At 32.5% G+C, this 22,964-nt stretch overlaps 4 protein-coding genes across 5 annotated transcripts in view; 3 read left to right on the plus strand and 1 right to left on the minus strand.

Annotated features, from left to right (window-relative positions):
• Positions 1-336: 336 nt before the first annotated feature.
• Positions 337-1,519, minus strand: LOC116010660 (MYB-like transcription factor ETC1). The gene is made up of 3 exons (XM_031250153.1): positions 1,163-1,519; positions 832-928; positions 337-660 (listed from the first exon to the last, which is right to left on the minus strand). The coding sequence occupies exons 1-3, from the start codon at positions 1,215-1,217 to the stop codon at positions 573-575; spliced, it is 240 nt and encodes a 79-aa protein (XP_031106013.1). The 5' UTR covers positions 1,218-1,519; the 3' UTR covers positions 337-572.
• Positions 1,520-9,976: 8,457 nt separating this feature from the next.
• On the plus strand, positions 9,977-11,548 carry LOC116011143 (peroxidase 27-like). The gene is made up of 4 exons (XM_031250660.1): positions 9,977-10,226; positions 10,307-10,495; positions 10,731-10,896; positions 11,038-11,548. The coding sequence occupies exons 1-4, from the start codon at positions 9,993-9,995 to the stop codon at positions 11,448-11,450; spliced, it is 1,002 nt and encodes a 333-aa protein (XP_031106520.1). The 5' UTR covers positions 9,977-9,992; the 3' UTR covers positions 11,451-11,548.
• A 6,306-nt stretch (positions 11,549-17,854) lies between these two features.
• LOC116006034 (peroxidase 3-like) lies at positions 17,855-19,840 on the plus strand. Of its 2 annotated transcripts, XM_031246294.1 has the most exons (5): positions 17,855-17,984; positions 18,304-18,587; positions 18,683-18,880; positions 18,967-19,126; positions 19,215-19,840. In XM_031246294.1, the coding sequence occupies exons 2-5, from the start codon at positions 18,378-18,380 to the stop codon at positions 19,631-19,633; spliced, it is 987 nt and encodes a 328-aa protein (XP_031102154.1). In that variant the 5' UTR covers positions 17,855-17,984; positions 18,304-18,377; the 3' UTR covers positions 19,634-19,840. The 2 variants fall into 2 exon arrangements, with proteins under 2 accessions (XP_031102154.1, XP_031102146.1); XM_031246286.1 differs by lacking the exon at positions 17,855-17,984 and having other exon boundaries at positions 18,187-18,587.
• Positions 19,841-20,894: 1,054 nt separating this feature from the next.
• LOC116010454 (histone-lysine N-methyltransferase ATXR2) overlaps positions 20,895-22,964 on the plus strand; it is a 5,528-nt gene continuing 3,458 nt past the window's right edge. The window contains exons 1-6 of the mRNA XM_031249874.1: positions 20,895-21,159; positions 21,588-21,673; positions 21,773-22,137; positions 22,295-22,407; positions 22,534-22,565; positions 22,778-22,920. Of these exons, the coding sequence (XP_031105734.1) occupies positions 21,000-21,159; positions 21,588-21,673; positions 21,773-22,137; positions 22,295-22,407; positions 22,534-22,565; positions 22,778-22,920 (899 nt within the window). The 5' untranslated portion in view covers positions 20,895-20,999. The remainder of the gene's footprint in view (positions 21,160-21,587; positions 21,674-21,772; positions 22,138-22,294; positions 22,408-22,533; positions 22,566-22,777; positions 22,921-22,964) is intronic.

A 22,964-nucleotide genomic window follows, 5' to 3' on the forward strand; every position in this document is an offset into this window, starting at 1 on the left:
TCCTAAAAAATTACAACTATTGAAAATGATCTAATTAGTTTAACTTGGATAGTCAATGCAATCCAAATGACCTAAGTCAAGAAAGTGTAAAATTTCAATGCCCAATGCTACATGCTATGCATAAAATTAAATTCTACATACAATTTTATACATGACACAATAAAACTTATTTCACTCTAGACAGAAATCTAGAATAACCTTATCCTCTCTAAAAATCTTAGACAAGGAAACACGAGGATAATTAATCCATCTTAGACTGTCTGTCTACTTGCAGCCTTGCATAATGCTCAAAGTCATCTCAGCTAATTTATACACGATTCTAATATTTCTCTAAACTTGAGAAATAAAAATGATAAATAAGAAATACATAATCCCATGAAACTAATTAAACATAATAAATACATAATCCTCTGAACTTTACATACATATATAGCCCCAGGCATAACATTATTTTGCTTAGCTTTCGGACGCAATCACCGACATTTTACCAATATTAATTAATTTTAACTCGTACTTTTTTTTTCTTGTCCACAATCTACCACTCACAGAGCGAAACTTTATTTTCTCATGGATCAAAGACTAGTTGAGTGTGTTGAGTTCCAGTACTTCTCAATTTCCTCTGCACTTCTTCCTGGGATTCTCCCAGCAATTAGTGACCACCTAATTATTCATCCACTAAATCAGTAACAAATACGACATTTCAGTTATTATTATTACTCAGTATTATACAGTTTTTAACATTTCTCATAAAATTATCCTTTTTTTTTTGTAAACGTATGAATTTATCTATACATACATATATAGACAAATAGAAATAATACACTTAATTACCTCTCTCCCACCAAGTTATACATTCTGACTATCAGAGCTTCCTCATCCACCGAGAAAACTAGCTTATTATTTGAATCTTGGCTTGTGACCTCCACTTCTAAGAAATACCATATAAGCCATTAATTAATCTCGAGATTAAATGCTCATAATAATAATTCTTAAATCCTACACAAAATAAATGATGAAGAATGTAACTACCACTTAATTAGGTGTATGTGCATCATGTGAAGAAAAGAAAAAGAAAAAGAAAAATTGATCCCTCTAAGGTCAATAACAATGCATCACCCAATAATGGAGTGCATGGAATAGTGATGAGTGATGGAGCCGTTACCTGGACTTTCCACACAAGCTTCTCCGCAGGTACTGGAATTGTCCAAATCTGCCATGGAAGTGAAGTTGGCCGGGGTAGATCAGAATTCCTAAAAAAGATCGAACGAACAGATCCAAGGAACCTCAAACAACGTACGAAATGCCAACAGCCTGAGCTGTACTACTGCATACGTATAGTACTATACACAGTGGATGGGGAGAAAATTAGTGGCGATATACAATATATTGTTGATATTTATTAATCCTCGGGATTGGGGCCTTACAAGAAGATGGGAGTGATAAAAATGTGTTTTTTTTATTGTACGGTACACTAATAGATTAATGGTTGTTGTGGTTGTCAAGCTTTTCACAGTGGCCAATGGCCAGTGGGTACGTAGTAGTGCCCACTCTCTACATTGTTAATTGGCTCAAGAAAATGTTAGATTCTAATTAAGCTAATTAGTTTACTTATATCTTTATAGTTGAATGTATTGTATAAAATTATTTGGCAAAAGGGTCAAATAGGTCTATATACTACAACTGATTGTTCATCCAGCACCATGAACTACAATATGGTCTATCTAGACTCTCAAACTTATTATTTTGGAGCAAGCAAACCTTCTAACCAATTTGTGACATATAATTGCAGGTATTACAAGTCATCTAGAGTTCCGGCCAACTCGGGCGAACATCTGACCAAATTCCAGCAACTAAAGTCATAATATCAACGGCCGACAACCGTTGACTGTCGTTGTCGGCGGTCGCGTTCTACCAAAGAAGGCTGGTCGCCATCTCCGGCGATTGGAGATGGTGACCAGTTGGTCACCTTGGCCTTCTCCACTGCCGGAGATGGCAACCAAGTTGGCCGCCTTTTGCACGGCAAAGAAGGCGACTAACCATCTTTGGTAGAACGCGACCAACGACAGTCAACGATCACCAATCGTTGATATTGTGACTATAGTTGCTGGAATTTGGTCAGATGTTCGCCAGAGGTTCACCGGAACTCTAGATGACCTGTAATACCTGCAATTACAGGTCATAAATTGGTTTGGGGGTTTGCTTGCTCCAAAATAATAAGTTTGAGGGTCTAGATGGACTATATTGTAGTTCATGGTGCTGGATGAACAATCGGTTGTAGTACATAAGCTTATTTGACCCTTCTGCCAAATTATTTTAGTGTGATTTATTTTTTATTTGTAGCTCGCGAGTTATTGCAGAACAGTATTTTGTCAAGGGCATACATTTATATAGTGGTAATATAGGTTCTCTTTGATATAATCTAGACCAAAGTTCATAATACGTATGGTAGATCATGATTCACAACGATGGTATGAATGGGAAAGTAATCTAAAAAGTGAAAAGAAAAAAAATCTTATGATCAATTGTTCATTCACAAAAATTTAAATTTTTAACTTTTTTTTAGATAATTATTCATTAACTATAAGAAAAATTAAATTTACCCACATATAATATACTCCGTATAATATAAGTATATTACTAAAAATCTAAGGTACTTAATTTATCAACAGATTTTTATAGGTATAATATTACAATCTATAAATATTTAAGTTGTAACTATTTAATTGTCGTTGAATTTATGGGCGTTTTGTTGTTCTATTGTAGTGATTGACATGTAATAAGGAAAAAGATTTGGTTTCAAGAAAAAAGGTTAAGGCCTGTTTGGTTTGCTGGAAATGAACACCAAACCATGCTCCTCTCTCACAACAATAGAAATTCTAAAGTTTTTGACAGGTAAATCTCACTAAGAAAAGCTAAGTTGAATGAACTTTTCTGGGAAGCTATTTGGCCCCGTCTTTTAGCTAGGGGATGACACTCAGAGCAGCCTAGTGATCTATTATCTGCTGGTACCAAGGGGAATGAAGAAATTGTATCAACTATGTATAAATTATGACATATAATTAATAATTAATTTGATAAAAAATAAAATAGAAATGAAATTACCATGTTAACCTTGTTATTGACACCCAACAAACAGAATTCTTAGCAGAGGACTAAAGTAGGTAAAACCATTAAAGTCGAGGACCAAATAGAGTACAAAAAGTCACTTAGGACTAAATTGAGTAAAACAACTATAGTCGAGGACTATATTGGGTATTAACTCATTAGTTTACTTATTGTTAATATCTTTATAGTTGAATGTATTGTATAAAATTATTTTAGTGTGATTTATTTTTTATTTGTAGCTCGCAAGTTATTGCAGAATAGTATTTTGTCTAGGACATACATTCATATAGTGGTAATATAGGTTTTCTTTGACATAATCTAGACCAAAGTTCATAATACGTATGGTAGATCATGATTCACAACGATGGTATGAATGGGAAAGTAATCTAAAAAGTGAAAAGAAAAAAAAATCTTTTGATCAATTGTTCATTCACAAAAATTTAAATTTTTAAAACTTTTTTTTTAAATAATTATTCATTCACTATAAGAAAAATTAAATTTACCCACATATAATATACTCCGTATAATATAAGTATATTACTAAAAGTCTAAGGTACTTAATTTATCAACAGATTTTTATAGGTATAATATTACAATATATAAATATTTAAGTTATAACTATTTAATTGTTGTTGAATTTATACTTTCAAAAAAAAAATTGTTGTTGAATTTATGGGTGTTTTGTTGTTCTATTGTAGTGATTGACATGTAATAAGGAAAAAATTTTGGTTTCAAGAAAAAAGGTTAAGGCCTGTTTGGTAAATGGCTGTTAGCTGATTGAGTTAGAAGGTATAATTAATTGATAATATTAGCTGATTGTAGAAATTAAAAGTGTTTAGTAAATTAGATGTTAGTTGACGATAATAGTTGTTTGTTATAATTTTTTTTCTTAAAAGGCTAATTGAAAAGACTACTTTGAGTAGTTTTTTTGAAATTTAATATTTTGAATTTACAAAAAGCTTATTAACAAAACACTTATATTGATCTTTTTAACAAATTCAAACAATTAATAATATTCAAATAAGCTAAAATTGTCTGATAGACCAATTATTTACCAAACAGGGCCTAAATTGTGGAAAGCAAAAAGATTACCAAAAATAAGTTAGTTACTTTATGATAAATTGGTTAATTATACACAATTAATAAATTATAAATTTAAATTATTAAGTATAAATTTGTATACATATAACATAAATTATAAAAACTTGATCGGGTGGTGTGGTTGGGTGAAATGGACTTATTCATCATTAACCAAATGTCAAGGGTTTTGGACTTTAAAAAATTACAATTAAATACATCAGCATGTCAATTTGATACAACTAAGTCAAATAATCCATAAATTACCGAAAGTTTATTTGTAATTGTAACTTTTTAAAGTTCAAAAGCCTAATTCTTTTTTTTTTTGTCGTATAAAGTTCAATGACGTATTTGACAATTTTTCTTTGATATAATTAAGATATATTTGATTACTATAATCAAAATATTTGTTTTGAGAAATGATGATTTTTTTTTTTTTATTTGGGTGATGGCTATCTTGCCATATGCATTGAGTAAACATTGTTCCTATGTATATGATGTAAATCACACATAAGAGGTAAACTACATTGGGAAGATCATGCATGACAAACTAAACTAAGATAGTATTGAAAAGAATTAAACTTATAACTTTTAGATAAAATAATTATGTTTTATTCACTCAGTTAGCCTTTAACGAGGAGAGGATAGATGAAACTGTTGTAATTGGGTTATATAGTTGAGTAGTGGTGGACTGGTGGACACAATAATACTACCTTTGATTGTAAAGGTGAGGATAAATATGTCCGTCAATTCATAGTGTCTCCGAAATCAAAGAGGAATATAAAGAAACAAAAGCGTCCTCTCGGATATATAAGAAACGTGTTATTTTATGATAATAATATAGCTAGAGACCATACCAAAATCTATTAATAAAAACAATATGAGAATGTGCACGGGTAAACATCGCTTTGTGATTTAATCATCAAAGGACCATAAATAAGTAAATCAAGCTAAGTTACTTATAATTGATTGATCCAAATCAAGAGACCAATAGATCACTTCCGCTAGAAGTTAAACTTATAACCTAAATTTATCATCAATTTACTATAAGGTTATAAGTTTAACTTTTAGCGGAAGTGACCTATCGGTCTCTTAATTTGGATCAATCAACTATGTGTAACTTAAATTAGTTTACTTATTTGTGGTCCTTTGATGATTAAATCACAAGGCGGTGTTTACCATGCGCACACCCTCATATAATGATTGTGGGTTCACTAAAAAAATCAATTTCACTTTTTATTAAATATATTCTTATTTGTTTTAACCCTATTGGATTTATTAACAATGTTTGAGTTTTATTAATAAGAGTTATTTGTAAGCTAATTGAATTATATTATGAGTTTTAAGTTTAATTTTTTGACTAAATTAATTACAGAAGGCTATGATTATAATATTCAAACTATTAATTAATACTCCGTACTAAAATATTTATGAAAAGATATATAATATAAAATCGTACAAATTTACTATTATTCAATAAAAAAAATCTTTTGTCAAAAAAATAAATAAATACTCCGGACACGTTATTGAAAATATTTAAAAGTTAGTCGGTATGTATATTAAGGATTAATTCATATTTTTTTTATTTGTTTCTTGTGGTATTCTTTCTTTGTTAGTTTCTATGGAATAGGTTGTAAATTTGGTTTAATGGCTTCCTAGATTTCTAATGTATAGTGTTTATTTAAACCATTGTATCTCATCGAAACACCAATATAAACCTTTACATGATATCAAGAATTACATATCATGGCCGCCATCACTACATACACTCCTACGAAATTTCCTATCAAACTTACCTCCACTCACTTTTCAGTGTGGAGATGTTAGGTACATGCTATTCTTATTGGCGTCAACCTTGCTAATTATGTTGATTGAACTCTCACGATTCTTGCTTAGTTACTAGATACTAAGAGAAATAATCTAATCTGTGTTATACAATTGGGTACCTCCAAGATCCTATCATCATCATCATCATCATCAGTGCACTATTGGTGATAATTGTTTCTCATGAGTCATCACCTACAAATTTCTCTTCAATAGTTGACGGGTATAATGCCCTTCTTAAAAATGGCAGTATTGGAGCTTGTTCCTAGGACTAATCATGTTCTCATCGGTTGTAAATGGATTTTTCATGGTAAATAATAGTCAAATGGTTCTATTGATAGATATGAAGCAGGTCTTGTTGCTATTAGCTTTTTGTAGTAACTAGTGATAGATACGAAACACGTGTGTGCGGTCCTGATAGATCACGGGAGTCGACAGGCCCATGACGTTGTTGTGTTCGCAGACGGGCCTGTGCCATTTAGGGGAGAGAGGAGGAGAGAAATGATTTGATCCCTAGACTAGAAAGATACTTTTCCTTTATTCCAAATTAAAAAAAAAAAAAGTAATATTCTTCTTATTTTCATATTTGATGTTGTACTACCTTACTTTAGCAAGTATTTCATTGAAGATCCATTCCGAAAAGGATTTTATGTAGAATCATTTCTATTTTGAAGATAAGTTCATCTTTTGCTTTCATCTTTATTATTTTAAAGATAATGTCCTTCCTTTAAGTTTTTTGATTTATTATTTGCCATGATGAGGTCGTAGTTCTATTTAGGATTTGGGCTAAGAATGATATGAGATTCTAATGCTTATTTAATGTTCATTGCATAAACGGGGAAAACCCCGGCCAATTTAAGGTTCGGCCTAATGTTGTGGGAGATTTTATGTATTATTGTGTAAAGGTGTGGTGCACAACATTCTTAACATTAATCTTGTAGGAATTTCAATAACAACGGAAGTTGGATTCTATTAACTATAGCCCTCTCTTGCAAACCCTTGTTCCTTTATGAAAGTAAAGAATTTTGGGATTTTGGATTGCTTGGGTTTTATTGTAGGAAATTGATGCATCACAAAAGTAGGCAATTCTCGTTTTCAATTCAGGCTTTATTAATTCGACCACAAAAGTAGCTTTTAATCCCCGAATTCGTGTTTGTAATCTTAGAACCTGAGATTGTGGTATTGTCTCTCCTTAATCATTTTAGTTTAGCATTAGAATCGCATGTTTCCTCACCCAAATTCTTTCTTATCAATATTGAATTTGTTATTTGCAATAATTGTCTTATCCCTGAATGTTAATCATTGATTAGCTTTCACTTGTTTCTTCATCTTTGTGACTGGTCTTCTTTCTTTAGAGATCACGACATAGAGCCCATCCCTAGACGACGACAGTCTAAAATCTTAACTCTTTAATTTACTTAAGTCCGAATCAAGAGGCTCTCAGTTAGACGAAACAGCTTGGAATGGATCATGTTATTGTGGAAATGGTGGCAAAGAATTGATTTTCCAGGAGTTGCATTCTGAGAAGATTAATTAGTCCCCTTCTGGAGTTATTATGGATGGCATTAAAGAAATTGCAAGGCAATTCCCTCACAAGCATTTCTTTTTGGGTTAAAGGCTTTGCTAACAATATAGCTCATGTGTTTTCTAGGGCTACTAGTTCTGAATGTAAACAATGGTTACTCAAATCACCTTCTGTCATTTTGAACAGTCTAAAGCACGATCTTATCTATTGAATTGAAATATTACCTTTTTCTAGCTTAAAAAGAAAAAAAAATCAAATGCATGCATTCCATCATAAATTTAATCGTTAAATGCATTTAGAATATACGTTTAACATAAAATTTAATTTTTGAAAATAATTTAAAATGTTGTCAAACACATATGACATGTGTTTCTAACACCTATGACTATAAAGCATTTTAAAAATATTTTCTTCCCATTTTTTGTCCATGTCTCAACATGTTTTCATTCTCGCCTAAACGATGTGAAATTTTCTCAGTGAAGGTGTTTAGTTGGATGAAAAAAAAAAAATTTAAGGAAAAGGTTTTCCTTAAAAGTTGAGAAAATTGTTATTATTTGTTATTTGGTTCATGAAATTTATTTTTAAATGGGAATTGATTGAGGAAAATAAAATTGTATTTTTTCATTGCAATTGGGAATAAAAAATGAGCTTGCCCTTGTGATTCTTTCTTTATTACGTACCTACAAATATCTCAAACCTTCATTATATTTGGAGAAGTTGCTCCTACCTTGTCAGAGACCCAATCTCTAGTCTTTATTTCTAAATTAAACTTCACTCATGTGACCAATTGTGTACCATGCCGCCTTGATTTATTGCAATCTTTAGTAGACAATTTGGTAATTTTCTTAATCTATTAGGCGTGTACTCCAGAAAGTCAATCTTTGAATCTTTGATCTAAGAAACCATGCCTACTGCTCAGATTATTGAACCAATTAACTTGATTGTCTTGTAATCTCATACTAAAGATAAAACTTTTTGCGTAACATTAAACTATGAAAAAAATTTTGCTTGTGTATATACACAAAATTTATTTACGATTCCCTTATTGGTTCTCAATTTCCCATTGATCAAGGTTTAATTTGACAGGTGAATGATGATTCTCCTCAATGTATCGCACATGGCTCATTGACATCCCTCCATCATTAATTTATTAAAATTGATTTTTTTTCTTCATAGGAATAGCTTTGTTTTAGGACTCTGACTCTCTGAGTCCTTTTGTATAAGTATTCCCTCTTAGAGTAAAATGGATTCACTTTTTAAAAAAAAAAAAAAATGAAGAAGAATTTATTGATAATAACGGATCCACTTTTTCATAATAAAACACTATATTTTCTATCCAATTATTCTCTAATCTCTATACTCTTTTTTTTTATTATAACTAAATGTGGTGTTAGCTCATCATCGACTATCTATTAATCATAAAATCAATAATCATAACTACCTCCATTATAATTATCACTTTATGTGGTTGCGTTGAGTAACTAGATAAACTTTAACTTTTATATTTTCTAGAGAAATTGAAGACTTTAACTTTTATATTTTCTAGAAAAATTGAAGATTGAATTGATTAAAGAAAGGAAAACGAAAAATTTTAAAATAGATGTTGGTAAATATATGACCTAGACGACGTTCCATGCAACTTACATGTTGCATGTGGAAGGCTTACCAACCAATCTACCATGCCAACTCCATCCTCTCCATTTCCAGAGCACTAAACTACAAATGATGCATTTTTTGGTTTGACCATCTTTTTCTTGAAATTTTCTTTTCTTATTTTAACACTTTTGGCGGTGTTGTCCGTGTTAAAGCTCAGTCTCGAAATGTTGTATTGTATTTTTTATAAGCACCCTGGACCACAAGTAAATTAAAGTAAACTTGTCCATATCTAACTGACTCAAACTTAGAAAGTTAATAAGTTACTCTTTTTTTGAAAGTTGAACTTGTAATTTTGTAATTACCAAGTCAATAATTAATATGACCAACTTGGCTGAGTTTATCTCGAAATGTTGTACTATTAATAATATGGCGTGGTGGAGAATCAATATCTTGAAGGGAATGTTTACAACATGTTGGCTTTTAAATTCTGTACGTAGAGTCCGTGGGCTGTCGTGCGCTGCATTATTTAAAACGTCTGCTCTGTCAAGTTCAACTGCATTTTATTGGTTCTTATCATTGTTGTACGTTGACTATGGTATTAAATGTATGTGTGAGTGAGATTTTTATGTCCAATATATGTTGTTTAAGCAATCGTGTTCGTTGCTCAATATGGAACAAGTAGCTGCCTTTCTCATTATTTTATGCTATGAAGACTTGTGCTAAGCGAATATTGAGCTCTTGATAATGCATTAATGCCAGCTCTGTGATGACAAATTCAAAGGTTTCCTCTCCTATTTAAAGGACTAATAACTGCCATCTTCTCCACCACTTCCAACCTGCACCAAACAAAGCAAAACCCATTTGAATGATTCAGAAAATGGTTAATCTCAAAAGTCTTTCTGTTTTTCTTCTTCATTTGGTGTTCGTCCTTTTCGTGGTTGAAGTTGCCAGTGCACAAAGCCTGAGTCCGGACTTTTACAAGAAACAATGCCCGAAAGTGGAGGACATTGTTAAACGCACGACGGCTAGTTTCTTATCTCGCGCACCGAGCCTTGCAGGTCCCTTGTTGAGAATGCATTTTCATGATTGCTTTGTTAGGGTAAGCTATCTTAGCTTGCATGTTTCGATTATGAGAATTCTAGATTGATGGTGGAGATTTAATTAACGTGTTGCATGTAGGGATGCGATGGTTCTGTGCTGATAAACTCCACAAAAGGAAACCAAGCTGAGAAAGATGGGTTCCCTAATCTAACCCTAAGAGGCTTCCAAGTAATCGATGCTGTAAAATCAGCTTTAGAAAAAGAATGCCCCGGTATTGTTTCGTGTGCTGACATTCTAGCTGTCGTCGCCCGTGACGCTGTCACAATGGTAACTACATACACTTCGCCTGATCAATAAAAATTTAGTATATGAAATGGTCGAAAACATATAGGCTATCTAGCATCACCGTACCAGTAGGTGTGCATTAAGTATAACCATGTTTTATTTTGATCTAGCTATATATACTAATTCTCATAGTATTTAATACATGACTATATATATTCATCAATTCTTATCTCCACTCCTATAAGCTTATTTTCACTATATATTTATTTGTGTTTAGATGAATGGACCATCATGGAAGGTCCCCTTGGGACGCAGAGATGGAAGGGTATCACTCGCCTCAGATGCTAACAACAATCTGCCAGCGCCTTTCTCCAACTTTTCTACTCTGCAAAGTAGCTTCGCAGCCCTTGGATTGAATGTAAAAGACCTCGCAGTTCTATCAGGTACGTACATCAATAATAATTAAAACACAACAATGCCAACTAAGCAAAAACATGAACATATACTACATTCTATTAGAGTCAGTAGTACTAAAAAAAAAAGCTATTATCCATCTGATCTGACGATGATGAACCTACGTACAGGAGGACACACCTTAGGGATTTCTCATTGCCCTCCGTTTTCGAACCGTCTGTACAATTTCACCGGAAAGGGCGACACGGACCCGAGCATGGATCAGAACTACGTCGCGACACTGAAGAAGAATAAATGCACGACGGCGGGAGACACGACAAGCATAGTGGAGATGGATCCTGGGAGTGCAAAAATCTTTGACACCAGTTACTACACTCTTGTGAGCAAGAGGAGAGGGCTGTTCGAGTCGGATGCGGCTCTTTTGACCAATAGCGTCACCAAGGCTTACGTTCAGCAACAGATGAATCCCAGCACGGCTACCTTCTTCAAGGATTTTGGAGACTCAATGGTGAAGATGGGAAACATCGGTGTCCTCACTGGCAAAGCTGGGGAAATCAGGAAGATCTGTTCCCGGATTAACTAAACAATTTCTTTTTTTGGTTGGCCTGGGTTTGATTATTTGTTTTGGTTAAAAGTTTTTTTTTTTTTAATGGGTTTGGGATTTGTTATATAAATTCATTGTTATTGTAATCTGAATATTTTTCTTATTAACACAATAAATAAATTGCGATTTTCATTTTGTGGATTATCAATTTCTTTTAACTTGTTGGGATGGACAACAAATCAAAAATTCATTTCCAAGTGCCCCGCCAATTCCACTGGATTAGAACGCAATGGGCCGGCCCTTGTTTTTCTACAATTGTTATAAGATGGATCCTAGTTCACATTTTATTGGGAATCCTAATTAAAAAATTATGTGTTTGCAATTAATATATTATGTATTTCATGTACTCAAAAAAAAAAAAATTATGTACTCCATATTTTTTTTTGAAAATTAAATTATAGTAGTGTGTTTGGAGTCAACAAAGCTGAATTATATTGTAGAGCTATTATTTGTGCGATCACTAAGTTATAGTCCATAATTAAACCTCCCATACTAGCCAAATGCATGTTATTTTTAGAGTACTCCCCATCTATATTAAGCTTTTAAGAATGTCATACCCTGCAGAGAGGGGGTGGGGGTCCATGTATTTTTTTTATGCCAAAGTTTGTATGTACAACTCCATATAATGTCTCATTAATACACATATTACAATTTTTAATTTAATTTTGGGATAATATACTTCACTTTAATCAACACAATAATTCACATACAGAGATCAATTTTTTTTTATAGTGGACGGTAAAATAGATGAAAGAAAAAATTTACTGCAATGTAGAGTAAGTCTTGTGTGAGATTGTCTTACGTGAAACATGTTATACCTTATTCGTGATTATAATATTTGATCGAAAGTATAAGGATTGTCCAAAGTAAATTTAACCATTAAATTTTATTAAAAAGTCAAAGGCACTCAATTTGTTTGAAGGCACTTTACTACTATGTAGTATTTAATAAACCGGCCTACAACCAACATCACATGAATGCCTTTTATGCTACACAGCTTTAACACTTTTCATTATTAAATTTGTATATATCAATACATTACAGATATTTATAAAAATAATATGCAGATTTTAATATAAGTGATTGAATTATGATACGAGCATTATATACTAAAGACCTTGTAATCTAATGACACGAGGTGGCTTTCTCAAATGGGAGGTCATGATTCGAGCATTATACAATATATATATATATATATATATAATTATTATTATGGAGTACAATTATAATTATGCATGATTTGTGAATTGACGACAAATAGAAGTAAAAGAAAAGGAATATAATTATGATATGTTGGTTACGTTGCCACCCATTCGAGGCAACAACTTCACAAGGAAAGGATGTATGTTAAGCCTTGGAAGTTTAATATAATGTTGCTTAGGATCGACACAACTATATACTTACATTTGAAGCTATATATTCATTCCCAAAATAAATTTTCTTTTCCTTTTTTTAATAATTAATTATTTGATACTTATCACTTCATTATATATGATCTTGTAAGTAATAAACACGATTTACATGTTAGTCGCTATCCTACTAACTAATTCAATTCAACTTCGCTTTGCTTTTTAAAGAAATTTCTTGAATCAATAACGACTCCATGTCCATAAAATAGTGACACATTGGTGAATATAATATCATAAGGTAACTTTAAGAAGGAATCAGCTAGCGTCACTCTTAAAATATTAAAATAAAAAAAAAACGTTATAAATTGATGGTGATGCTAGTCTTGAGAAGTTCTAAAGTGTATGTCTTGCTTTTATTAACTAATGCACTGATTAAATTGCTGGAAATCCAATAATGTCATTAATTTTCTCTTATCTAGATATATGTAGTTTTCTTTGTGTATTTTATTTGGTTGGATTAAAAAAAATCTAAAAATGAAGAATAAAAAATAGAACATGCACCATTGACGTTTGCTCTATTTGACGTTAATCCAGGCTAAATACACGGAACAACATATATGCAGGGACTATTTGTCAATTTAGGTACACCAAATCACCAATATATGCTAAAATAATGTGGTGATTAACTGTCACCTATAGGATTATTAGTTTAATACATCATGAATAAAATCATGTTTAAAAAACATAAATTGTTAGACAAATAACGTTATCAATTATCATATGTGAAGTTATAAACATTAATAATGTGACATGATAATTGGGCATGGTATTAAACCTGATCTAGCCCGTCAAGCTAGGTAGTTAAGACGGATAAATAGTAACGTAAAGAGCTTAGCATAAAGCAGGTAAAACGGTTATGTAGAGCCCATCACACTTATTAAGAGCATTGAGTTGTCTCATCAACGAGTATGAGTACAGTTATGGATAGCCAACGCATTTATTGAGGAGAGCACCACAATTACTAAGGAGCCGTTGCACTTATTATGTAACCGTTATTTTTGTAATATAAAACCAAACCTCTGCGACAATAGGAGGGACACGCTCTAAACTTGTACCCAGACACACTGAGGAAGACAATTCTATTTACTTATTTCCAAATATATTCCAGTAACATATTTACCGTCATAATGTATTTTGATTTACAAGAAAGCCTGCAACTAAGGTGATCATAACCGACAAAAGACTACAAAGAAATAAGTCAGTTTAGATAACTAGTTGATCAGTTTAAACAAAAAAGGCAATGAAATATTAATAATGTATTAGGATTAGACATGATTGCATATAGTTGCGTAATTAAGATACAAGTAATTATAAAGTAGTTACAAAGTTTGGCTAACCAACCATTTCACCGATGAGCAGTGATGAATGGAGACCGGCATTGACCATTTAATGCCAAACAGTTCAATGATAGAGACGCTGAGAACTGGGAAGTTATCGTACATTAAATTTACATTTTATGAGATAAAATTAATTCAATTAAATTTCAGTTGACCCCTTAAATTTCTTTAATTTTCAAATAATAATTTGAATATTCAAACGCCTATCGTCAGTTGATTATTACTGCTTGGTTTAAATTACATTATTTGGTAGACATGAATAGAATAATCGGGAATTGAAAAAGAAGAAGTAAATAAAGACTAAAATATCTTTATATCTAAATCTAAAAACATAATAAGTGTGAATAAAAGTTATACTCTTCATTTATGTCCGTCTTTTTCGTTAAGTTTTTTGTACATTATGCTATAAAAGTTGTACTTTATAATATATTAGACAAATATACCCCTACCATTATAACTTCCGTTATCTTTTCCACTATTGTTACCATGCACATACATCCACTATATATTCTCTTATTTTCTTCAATAATAATAATAATAATAATAATAATATACACATTATATATTGGAGTTATTTCTTAAAATATAAATATAAAATTTATAAAAATAATTTACATTATTATTATTAATATCTAAAATCTAAATAAATTTAAATTTTTAATATCAAATATTAATATTGGGCACCTATTTTTTGCGCATCGCGCATAAGAAAAACTAGTATAATAATAAGGAAAAAGGTCAAATAAGCCCCCAAACATTTCATAAAAAGTCAATTAGGTCCATGAACTTTTAAAACGTGCAATTAAACCGTCAAACGTGTCAAATTGAGGCAATGAAACCCACAAACCGGTAATTGACCTGTTATTACCGGTCATTTTAATTTTCCGTCCACTAGCGTCACTTTTCGGCGACCGGTGACAACCGAATCGTCGTCGGTCGCCGGAGATGGTGAGCCGCGACGATCCGGTCGTCACTGGTCGTCAAAAAGTGACGTCGGTCGTCGGAAAATCCAAATGACCAGTAATAACAGGTCAGTTATTACTGGTTTGTGGGCTTCATTGTCTCAATTTGACATGTTTGAAAGTTTAATTGTACGTTTTAAAAATTCATGGGCCTAGTTGACTTCTTATGAAATGTTTGGGGGCCTATTTGACTATTTTTCCTAATAATAATAAGAAAGGTAAAATGATAATTCACCATGGAATTACAATTTCACAAAGTGTAAAATTACAACTCCTAATAAGGGGATCCTAAGAATTGCAATTCCATGGTTAGGGGGAACAACAATTCCACGAAATTGCAATTCACTCACACCAAACCATGGAATTATCATTCTATGAAAATTGGTAGGAATGGAATTGAACATCCCATTATAATTATTAGCCGCGTTTCTTGATTTTTTTAAATTCAATCAAATACCAACTTATGCTATTGTATTTACCTACTCTACTTATGTTAATTATGAAATTAGATAATTTCAAAGTCAACTATTATAGTAATTATAAAAAACATTATTATAATTGATAATTAAATTTTAGAATTTAGTATACCCAAAATTAAATGACACTTTTGACAATAGCAAAATATATACCGGATAATCGGAACCACAATTTGCTAAAACTTTCAATATCTTCTATCTAGCATATAGAAAAGATATTTTTAAAAACGTCTATTGAAAAAGAAAAAGACTTATGAGAAATAAAGGAACTGATGAGTGGCAAGGGACTTTTTCAATGTTGTGAACATATTACTCCGTAATAATAATGCTAGGTGATAGGCGACTTGACAATATTAGTCACATTTTAAATCTATCTGTCAATATCAATCCATTACGGGTTGGTATGCGGTGGTCCAAAATTGGACATGAATTGCGCCTTTATTCAAATCATAAACATAAACACATGATGATTGATGGATACATTTAATAATTTTAATATGTGAAATAATCACAATAACTTGATGTTAAATAATAAATTAAAGACTAAATTACTCACAAATAATCATATTAAAATTACTCAGTGCATTATTGAGTTTATTATTATTATATTATTTTTTTAAGTATTATTTACTCTGTTACAATGTAATATATGTTCATACATAACCTCACTAGAGTACAAACCTGTTACCTCCCATTTTACTTAGGTATGTTTGCAATCTAGTATGCTCTCTATAAATATGTCATATTTAGATGTCCTAGTTCTTAAGATATAAGATATAGTTCCCACTTGCATGCTTCTACTAAATCAAGGGTCCAGCCATATATCTTACCCCCCTCAATTGCACATGGACTTTTAAATATTATATTATTTGATGTGACTTGATTACTTTAGAGCAGTTGAGAGTAATCAATTTTATGAATAATCAATAAATAATTAAAAATGACATTTTTATTAAATTATGCCCAAAGCTTATTATAAAAAATACAAATAACATTTTTGTTAATATATTTCATATACAATAACTATATATTTTTTTAATTGGTTAAATTAGGAAAATTTTCATAATACTTTTTTCAAATTACCACAATATAACAAATATAAAATAAAAATTCTCTAACTCGGGTGGTACAAAAAAGTGTCAATCTAATTAAGACATGTCTCAGAGTTTACCATCTTCGCTAATTTCTAGAGAATGTAGTAAATTGCTAGCCTTAGGTTGAGATTAAACCCTTTATAAAGCAAGAATCCTGATTTCCGGCACTTTAAGTAAGGAACAACATCTTTTGAGGCAAAAAGACACCAATAAGCTTCATTTGGAACATATATAAATTAATCCTTCGTTTTTTGAGATCGGACAGTCAAGGTTAGGTGGTTTCTTGTAAATTGCTAACCACAGTACATGCATACTCGTCTTCCATTTCTCAACAAAATTACCTCCGTAATTATCTTGTTTGACCAAACAGCAACGATGTAAACTAATTTTCAATTTGGCCCCTACCCAACCTTCTATATATCCTATCCAATCACAGACAAATTTCACTTCTATAGTTTTTTTTCTGAGTACCACTTCTATAGTTATATCTCATAAAAACAAATAGCAAACTATCTAACTCCAACTCTCCAAGAGTTCTTAAGTAAAAACCTAGACTGTTATCGTGCCTAGTAAAAATACTAAACTCAAAATTAAGTTATCTTTATCTATAGAAAACTCTCGCAATTTCAAGAGTGAATCATATATCTTACTTCAACATTATAAATTTGTAATTTTCTCATTATTTTCTTTACGTCCCTGTAATTTTAATAATAAAAGTAGATTTCACTTTTACATTCCCATGATTAAAAACAAGTAGAAAACTTATCATTTTAACAACATTTGTACTCGTTGCAAGCTTGCAACACACTGTGAATAAAAAATTAAAAAAAAAAATAAAAAACAAAAACAAAACATGATGGGGCAGTCTTAGTACATACTATGTAGAGCTAGCTAATTGCCAATGGGGAATATGGAGGAGACTCATGATGGGATTGACTTATCAAGAGTGCTAAAGTCTATTAATTAGTTGTATATAGTAGTTATATTATACTCACTGTTTAAAAAGATCATATACTATAATATAAGTTGTTTGAAATTAAGAAAAATAGAGTCACGTTTGAATCGTTGTAGCCACTAGTGTCCCTTTCCGATAATGTCTCAATTACATGCCAAAATATACATACATACGAGTGAGCTGGAGTATGTAGCTGCTAAATTATTATAGGAAATTAGGAAGGGGAGCAGGTAACATCCATTGGCATTGTCAACATAAATTTTGAGGGGATCCGGAGCAGGTAAAATGATATGATAGGCTTTTTGAAACCACCTTATTGGTCTACTATCATTGTTTTTTTGTTTTTTTTCTGCAAATATTCGTTATCCAATAGGATGCCTGTCGGTCAATAACCCCAAGAACTGACCGTCTTGTGAGTTATTATTGTGATCAATGGCTTTTCTAATTGTTTAATTTACGACTCTGTCAAACCATAGTAATTCTTAAAGATGCCTCGTACTAAATATAGAACCATTCACATGTTAGCTAGAGTCTAGTACAGTATGGTTGCGTGTTGTGGCACTGTAATAATTGATGTTAATGTGCCTATAAATCTGCAGGTTTCTTGATTGTGTGGCATAGTCCAAGAAAATAGTTTCTGGGTTCTGGGTTCTAAGTTCGAATACTCACTGCAATGGATAAGGTGGGCAATTATGGGTTTCTTGTTTTGTGTATTCTGGGAATGGTGGGCTCTGGGTATGCTCAGTTGGAGATGAATTTCTATGCAAAATCGTGTCCCAAAGCGGAGAAACTCATCCAGGATTATGTCAGACAGCACATTCCAAATGCTCCTTCTCTGTCGGCTACTTTGTTAAGAATGCATTTCCATGATTGCTTTGTCAGGGTAATTCAATTCATTACAAATCTGCAATTCTCTGATCTCTTTATTCCCTGTGGGTTTGATTTTAATTTTCTGATAATTCTCTGTTCTCTGTGCAGGGTTGCGATGCATCTGTGCTTCTGAATTTCACGTCGGCCACCGGAAACCAAACGGAGAAAGTGGCGCCGCCGAATGTGTCGCTGAGAGGGTTCGATTTTATCGACAGAGTGAAGAGCGTGGTGGAGAAAGAGTGCCCTGGAGTTGTGTCCTGTGCGGATATTGTTGCTCTGGTTGCAAGAGACTCTGTTGTCACCATTGTAAGATATATGGTTCATATATAATCAATTAATCTGAAAAAAAAAAAAGAACATTTCTTGAATTAATTACTTGATTTGTGTTACAGGGAGGGCCTTTCTGGAATGTCCCCACCGGCCGGAGAGACGGCCGGATTTCCAACGCCTCAGAAGCCACCAGCATTCCGGCGCCGACCAGCAACTTCACTAACCTCCAGAGGCTCTTTGGCAACCAGGGTCTTGATCTTACAGACTTGGTCGTACTATCTGGTATGCAAAAATAAAAAACCCTCGAGTAGTGACTGCATATTTTTACAATTCATTTTTTGTGGAATAATAATAATAATAATAATTTCAGGAGCTCATACAATTGGAGTATCCCATTGCTCCTCATTTTCCTCTCGTTTATACAACTTCACCGGGGTGTTTGGGACCCAAGACCCATCGTTAGACAGCGAATACGCGACAAATTTGAGGACGAGGAAATGCCGGTCGGTTAACGACACCACAACCATAGTAGAAATGGATCCGGGGAGTTTCCGGACGTTTGATCTCAGTTACTATAAGCTCGTGCTCAAGAGAAGAGGATTGTTCCAGTCCGATGCAGCCTTATTAACCAACCCAACAGCAAGATCGTTGGTCAGCCAGCTAGCTGGAGGATCGCTAGCAAGTTTCAATGCTCAATTTGCCACGTCCATGGAGAAAATGGGGAGGATTCAGGTGAAGACGGGGAGCGCCGGCGAGATTAGGAGAAACTGTGCGGTTGTGAACAGTTGAAGACAACAATGGGACTTTTGCTTTTTTCCATGGTGTCAAAAATTGTTTGCCTTCATCACACGCAAATTATGTAATTTGATTGTCATTGTGTCATGTTGTAGTCCTATTTATGGCATTCCAGTTTCAATATGTAATAAAAACTGAGATGCTGGAGCCAAGCACAAGTTTCCTCCTATAGATTATAAGTGGAATTTTGTCATTTCATCATCTGCCTTCTTATCTTAACAAACAAAAATCCAGTAAATCAACCTAAGTTGTCATATTTGATCAAGTCAAATTAAAAATAATTATTTGACAACTCAGGAAATCAAACTTTGAAGTTTGTGACTATCAAGTCAACTGTCTAATGAACTAAGTTCATACTTAATAGAAAAAATATATGTTTAATATTTTATTCTCAAATTAGAGAGAAAACGAAGGTGAACTTGGGGTTGTGGCCAAATTTTTTTAGCTAACTTCAGTATGAAGTTCATAGTCAGTGGCATATGGGTCCCAAAACTAGTCTTTTGTCATCCTCTTCTTTGATGCAACCTTTTACTATTATCAGTTTAATTTGCTTTTGAGTATAAAACAAAACATTGATAATTAATGGCAGCTAAATAGCTAAATACCATTCAATTTGGGGAGTAATCTATCCCATCGCATTCAAATGCCGGCAAATAGGGAAGTATATAGCTGGATTCAATTAACTCTTATACCCAAAATATACAACGTTTTATTTAATGGTCAATTTCACTTACTATATTTACGAAATGACTTTGTCATTTATAAAATAGTAGAATTACAATATACTCAAAAGAAAATATTGAGAATTTTTATTCTCTAACACTAAACGGTCATTTGTCTATTGAAAGAATAAAAAATAAAAGGTAAATACATTTAGTAGAGCATATGAATAAAATTCAATAGTGTTGCGTTTAAAATTTAACTTTTACTGAATTAAACTGTGATTAGATTGAGTTTGGTAGATGTTATTGATATTGTAAATTAAGTTGTGGTCTAGTAAATATTATTGAAAAAAGGAAAATCAAGTCGAACATATAATAGAATGTCACTTGGTCGATCAGGTGGTTTACTAGAAATTAGAGTTACTTAATAAATTTCTAAATTGTTAAAGGATCCAATTATAAATTTTTAAATTGAATGACTCGTTTGCAATTTTATGTCTAGTTGGATTACGTATTTGATCTTTAACTCTTATTTCAAAAATATAAATAGTACTCCGTAATTTAATTGCTTCAGTAAGTTTCCCGCAATACGACATCGTACTTTGAAAACTCATTCTAGGAGAGCAGCGATAGCGTCATAGCGCGGCGGCGGCACAAGTCCAGTGGAAGTGTGGAAGCAGCTGTTGGTCGAAGGTTGAATGGAAACCTTTTGCCCAATCTCCGATCAGTTCTCCGATCAAATTGCCTCTCTCCTCAACCCTCCTCCGCCTCTTCAAGTTCAGGTATATTTTGACGAGCTTACAGCAACTAGGCAATGTGATGGCCTCAAAGTGAAGCCCAATGGCGAGTATGGAAAGGGTAATTTCACTTTTTTAAAAAAATAATTTCCTGTTACTGAATTATGATTTAATTAAGAATGCTGAAGTAACTAATTTCATAAAGAACTGAACTTGTGTTACAGGGTTAGTTTCTTATCCTGTTTGCATTAGGTTCAGTTAGCTGATTGTATGCTTTACTGATTACTGATTAATTCATATGCATATTGGTGTTTGTGTTTAGTTTCAAATATAACTTGTGTTAGAGACTCAGTTTCATATACAGTAGAATCCATCTCACTAACCTTTTTCCTTTTTGGTATATTGGTGTATTATGCTTACCTTCATTTCGAGGATATGGTGGACTTGCTACTATCATACTACTTAATTGATTCCTTTCTGACAATTCTATTGGGATTTTTTTTGGGGACTTTGAAATATGCATTGCCTTAGTGAACTATTGAACTGCAGGAGTTTATGCTGAAAAGAATTTCAAAGAAGGAGACCTTATTTTAAAAGACAAAATGCTTGTTGGTGCCCAACATTCTTCAAATAAGGTTTTGAAATTCCATTTGCTTCCGTAAAGATGTTTGTATTACTTGATACAACATTTTCATTCCCTTCCCATGATTCTTATGGTTGTCTTTGTTTTGCAGATTGACTGTCTTGTATGTAGTTATTGTTTCCGGTTTATTGGCTCAATTGAACTTCAAATTGGAAGAAAGCTTTATTGGCGGGATTTAGGTGTTTCCACAGATGAATGTGAAAGGAAAGAATTTTTACACATAGAAAGAGATTGTTACAACTCTGATCCATCTGATGAAGAAGATTACTCTGATGCAGAAGATCGGAAGGACATAGGTGGATGTTCTTCCAGCAGTTCCAAATCTAAAATAAGTATCCCTAAGGATGTGATTGAATCATTAATGAATGGTGACTTACGGTTACCTTATTCGGAAGAGTTCCCCTTGCCCTCAACTGTTTCATGTCCCGGGGGATGCAAAGAAGCCTATTATTGCAGGTAAGCATTTTTATATTTTCTCATAATCTTTTCTTCGTTCCAACCATATTAAGCATCCATTTCATGATTCAAAGTGAACAATTATTTTGAAAATGCTATTAAAGCTTACAGAAAATCTTAGTGAATTTTCTTTAATCATGTCTCAACACTTTGGCAGCCCATCATGTGCCCATGCTGATTGGGAGGAGTTCCATTCTTTGCTTTGTACTGGAAAGGGGTCAAAAGCATTAAGCACGGAGGCACTTCTGAAATTCATACAACATGCTAATGGTATAGTTATGGTCTAGTACTCAAATGCCACTACAATCTCCGGCACATAGCCTTTTCATTTTCTTCTTATTTTTTTGTCCTTTGCTAGTTGTTATGCTTTTTTATTATGTTTCTTTTTCATTTCAGAAACAAATGATATTTTCCTCCCTGCTGCCAAGGTACTTATTAAGTTAATCTTTCAAGTCAATTTTGCATTCATAAACCATCAGAAACAACCTTTTATTTTCATAACTGTGGAGAATAGATATTTATATTCCTTTTAGTTGAATTAGATGTTTTTTACCAAGGCCTCATACACAGACACTCACATTAATACATTATTAGAAAAGGTAGTTACTGTATGAACTTAATATCATTGCTTGTGCTTCAGGTCATTTCCTTTACCATCTTGAGGTACAGGAAGTTCAAAGAAGATTGGCTTTCTGGAAAAGGAAAATATGATACTTCAGGCAAGTGTGATTTTTCTTTTCTGTTGGAGGCTTGGAAGCCTGTATCAATGGGATATAAGAAAAGGTACTCTCTTTTTTCTTTTTCTCTTTTTTTTTTTTTTTTTTTTT

Source organism: Ipomoea triloba, chromosome 2 (assembly GCF_003576645.1).
Source record: "Ipomoea triloba cultivar NCNSP0323 chromosome 2, ASM357664v1".
Classification (NCBI taxonomy): domain Eukaryota; kingdom Viridiplantae; phylum Streptophyta; class Magnoliopsida; order Solanales; family Convolvulaceae; genus Ipomoea; species Ipomoea triloba.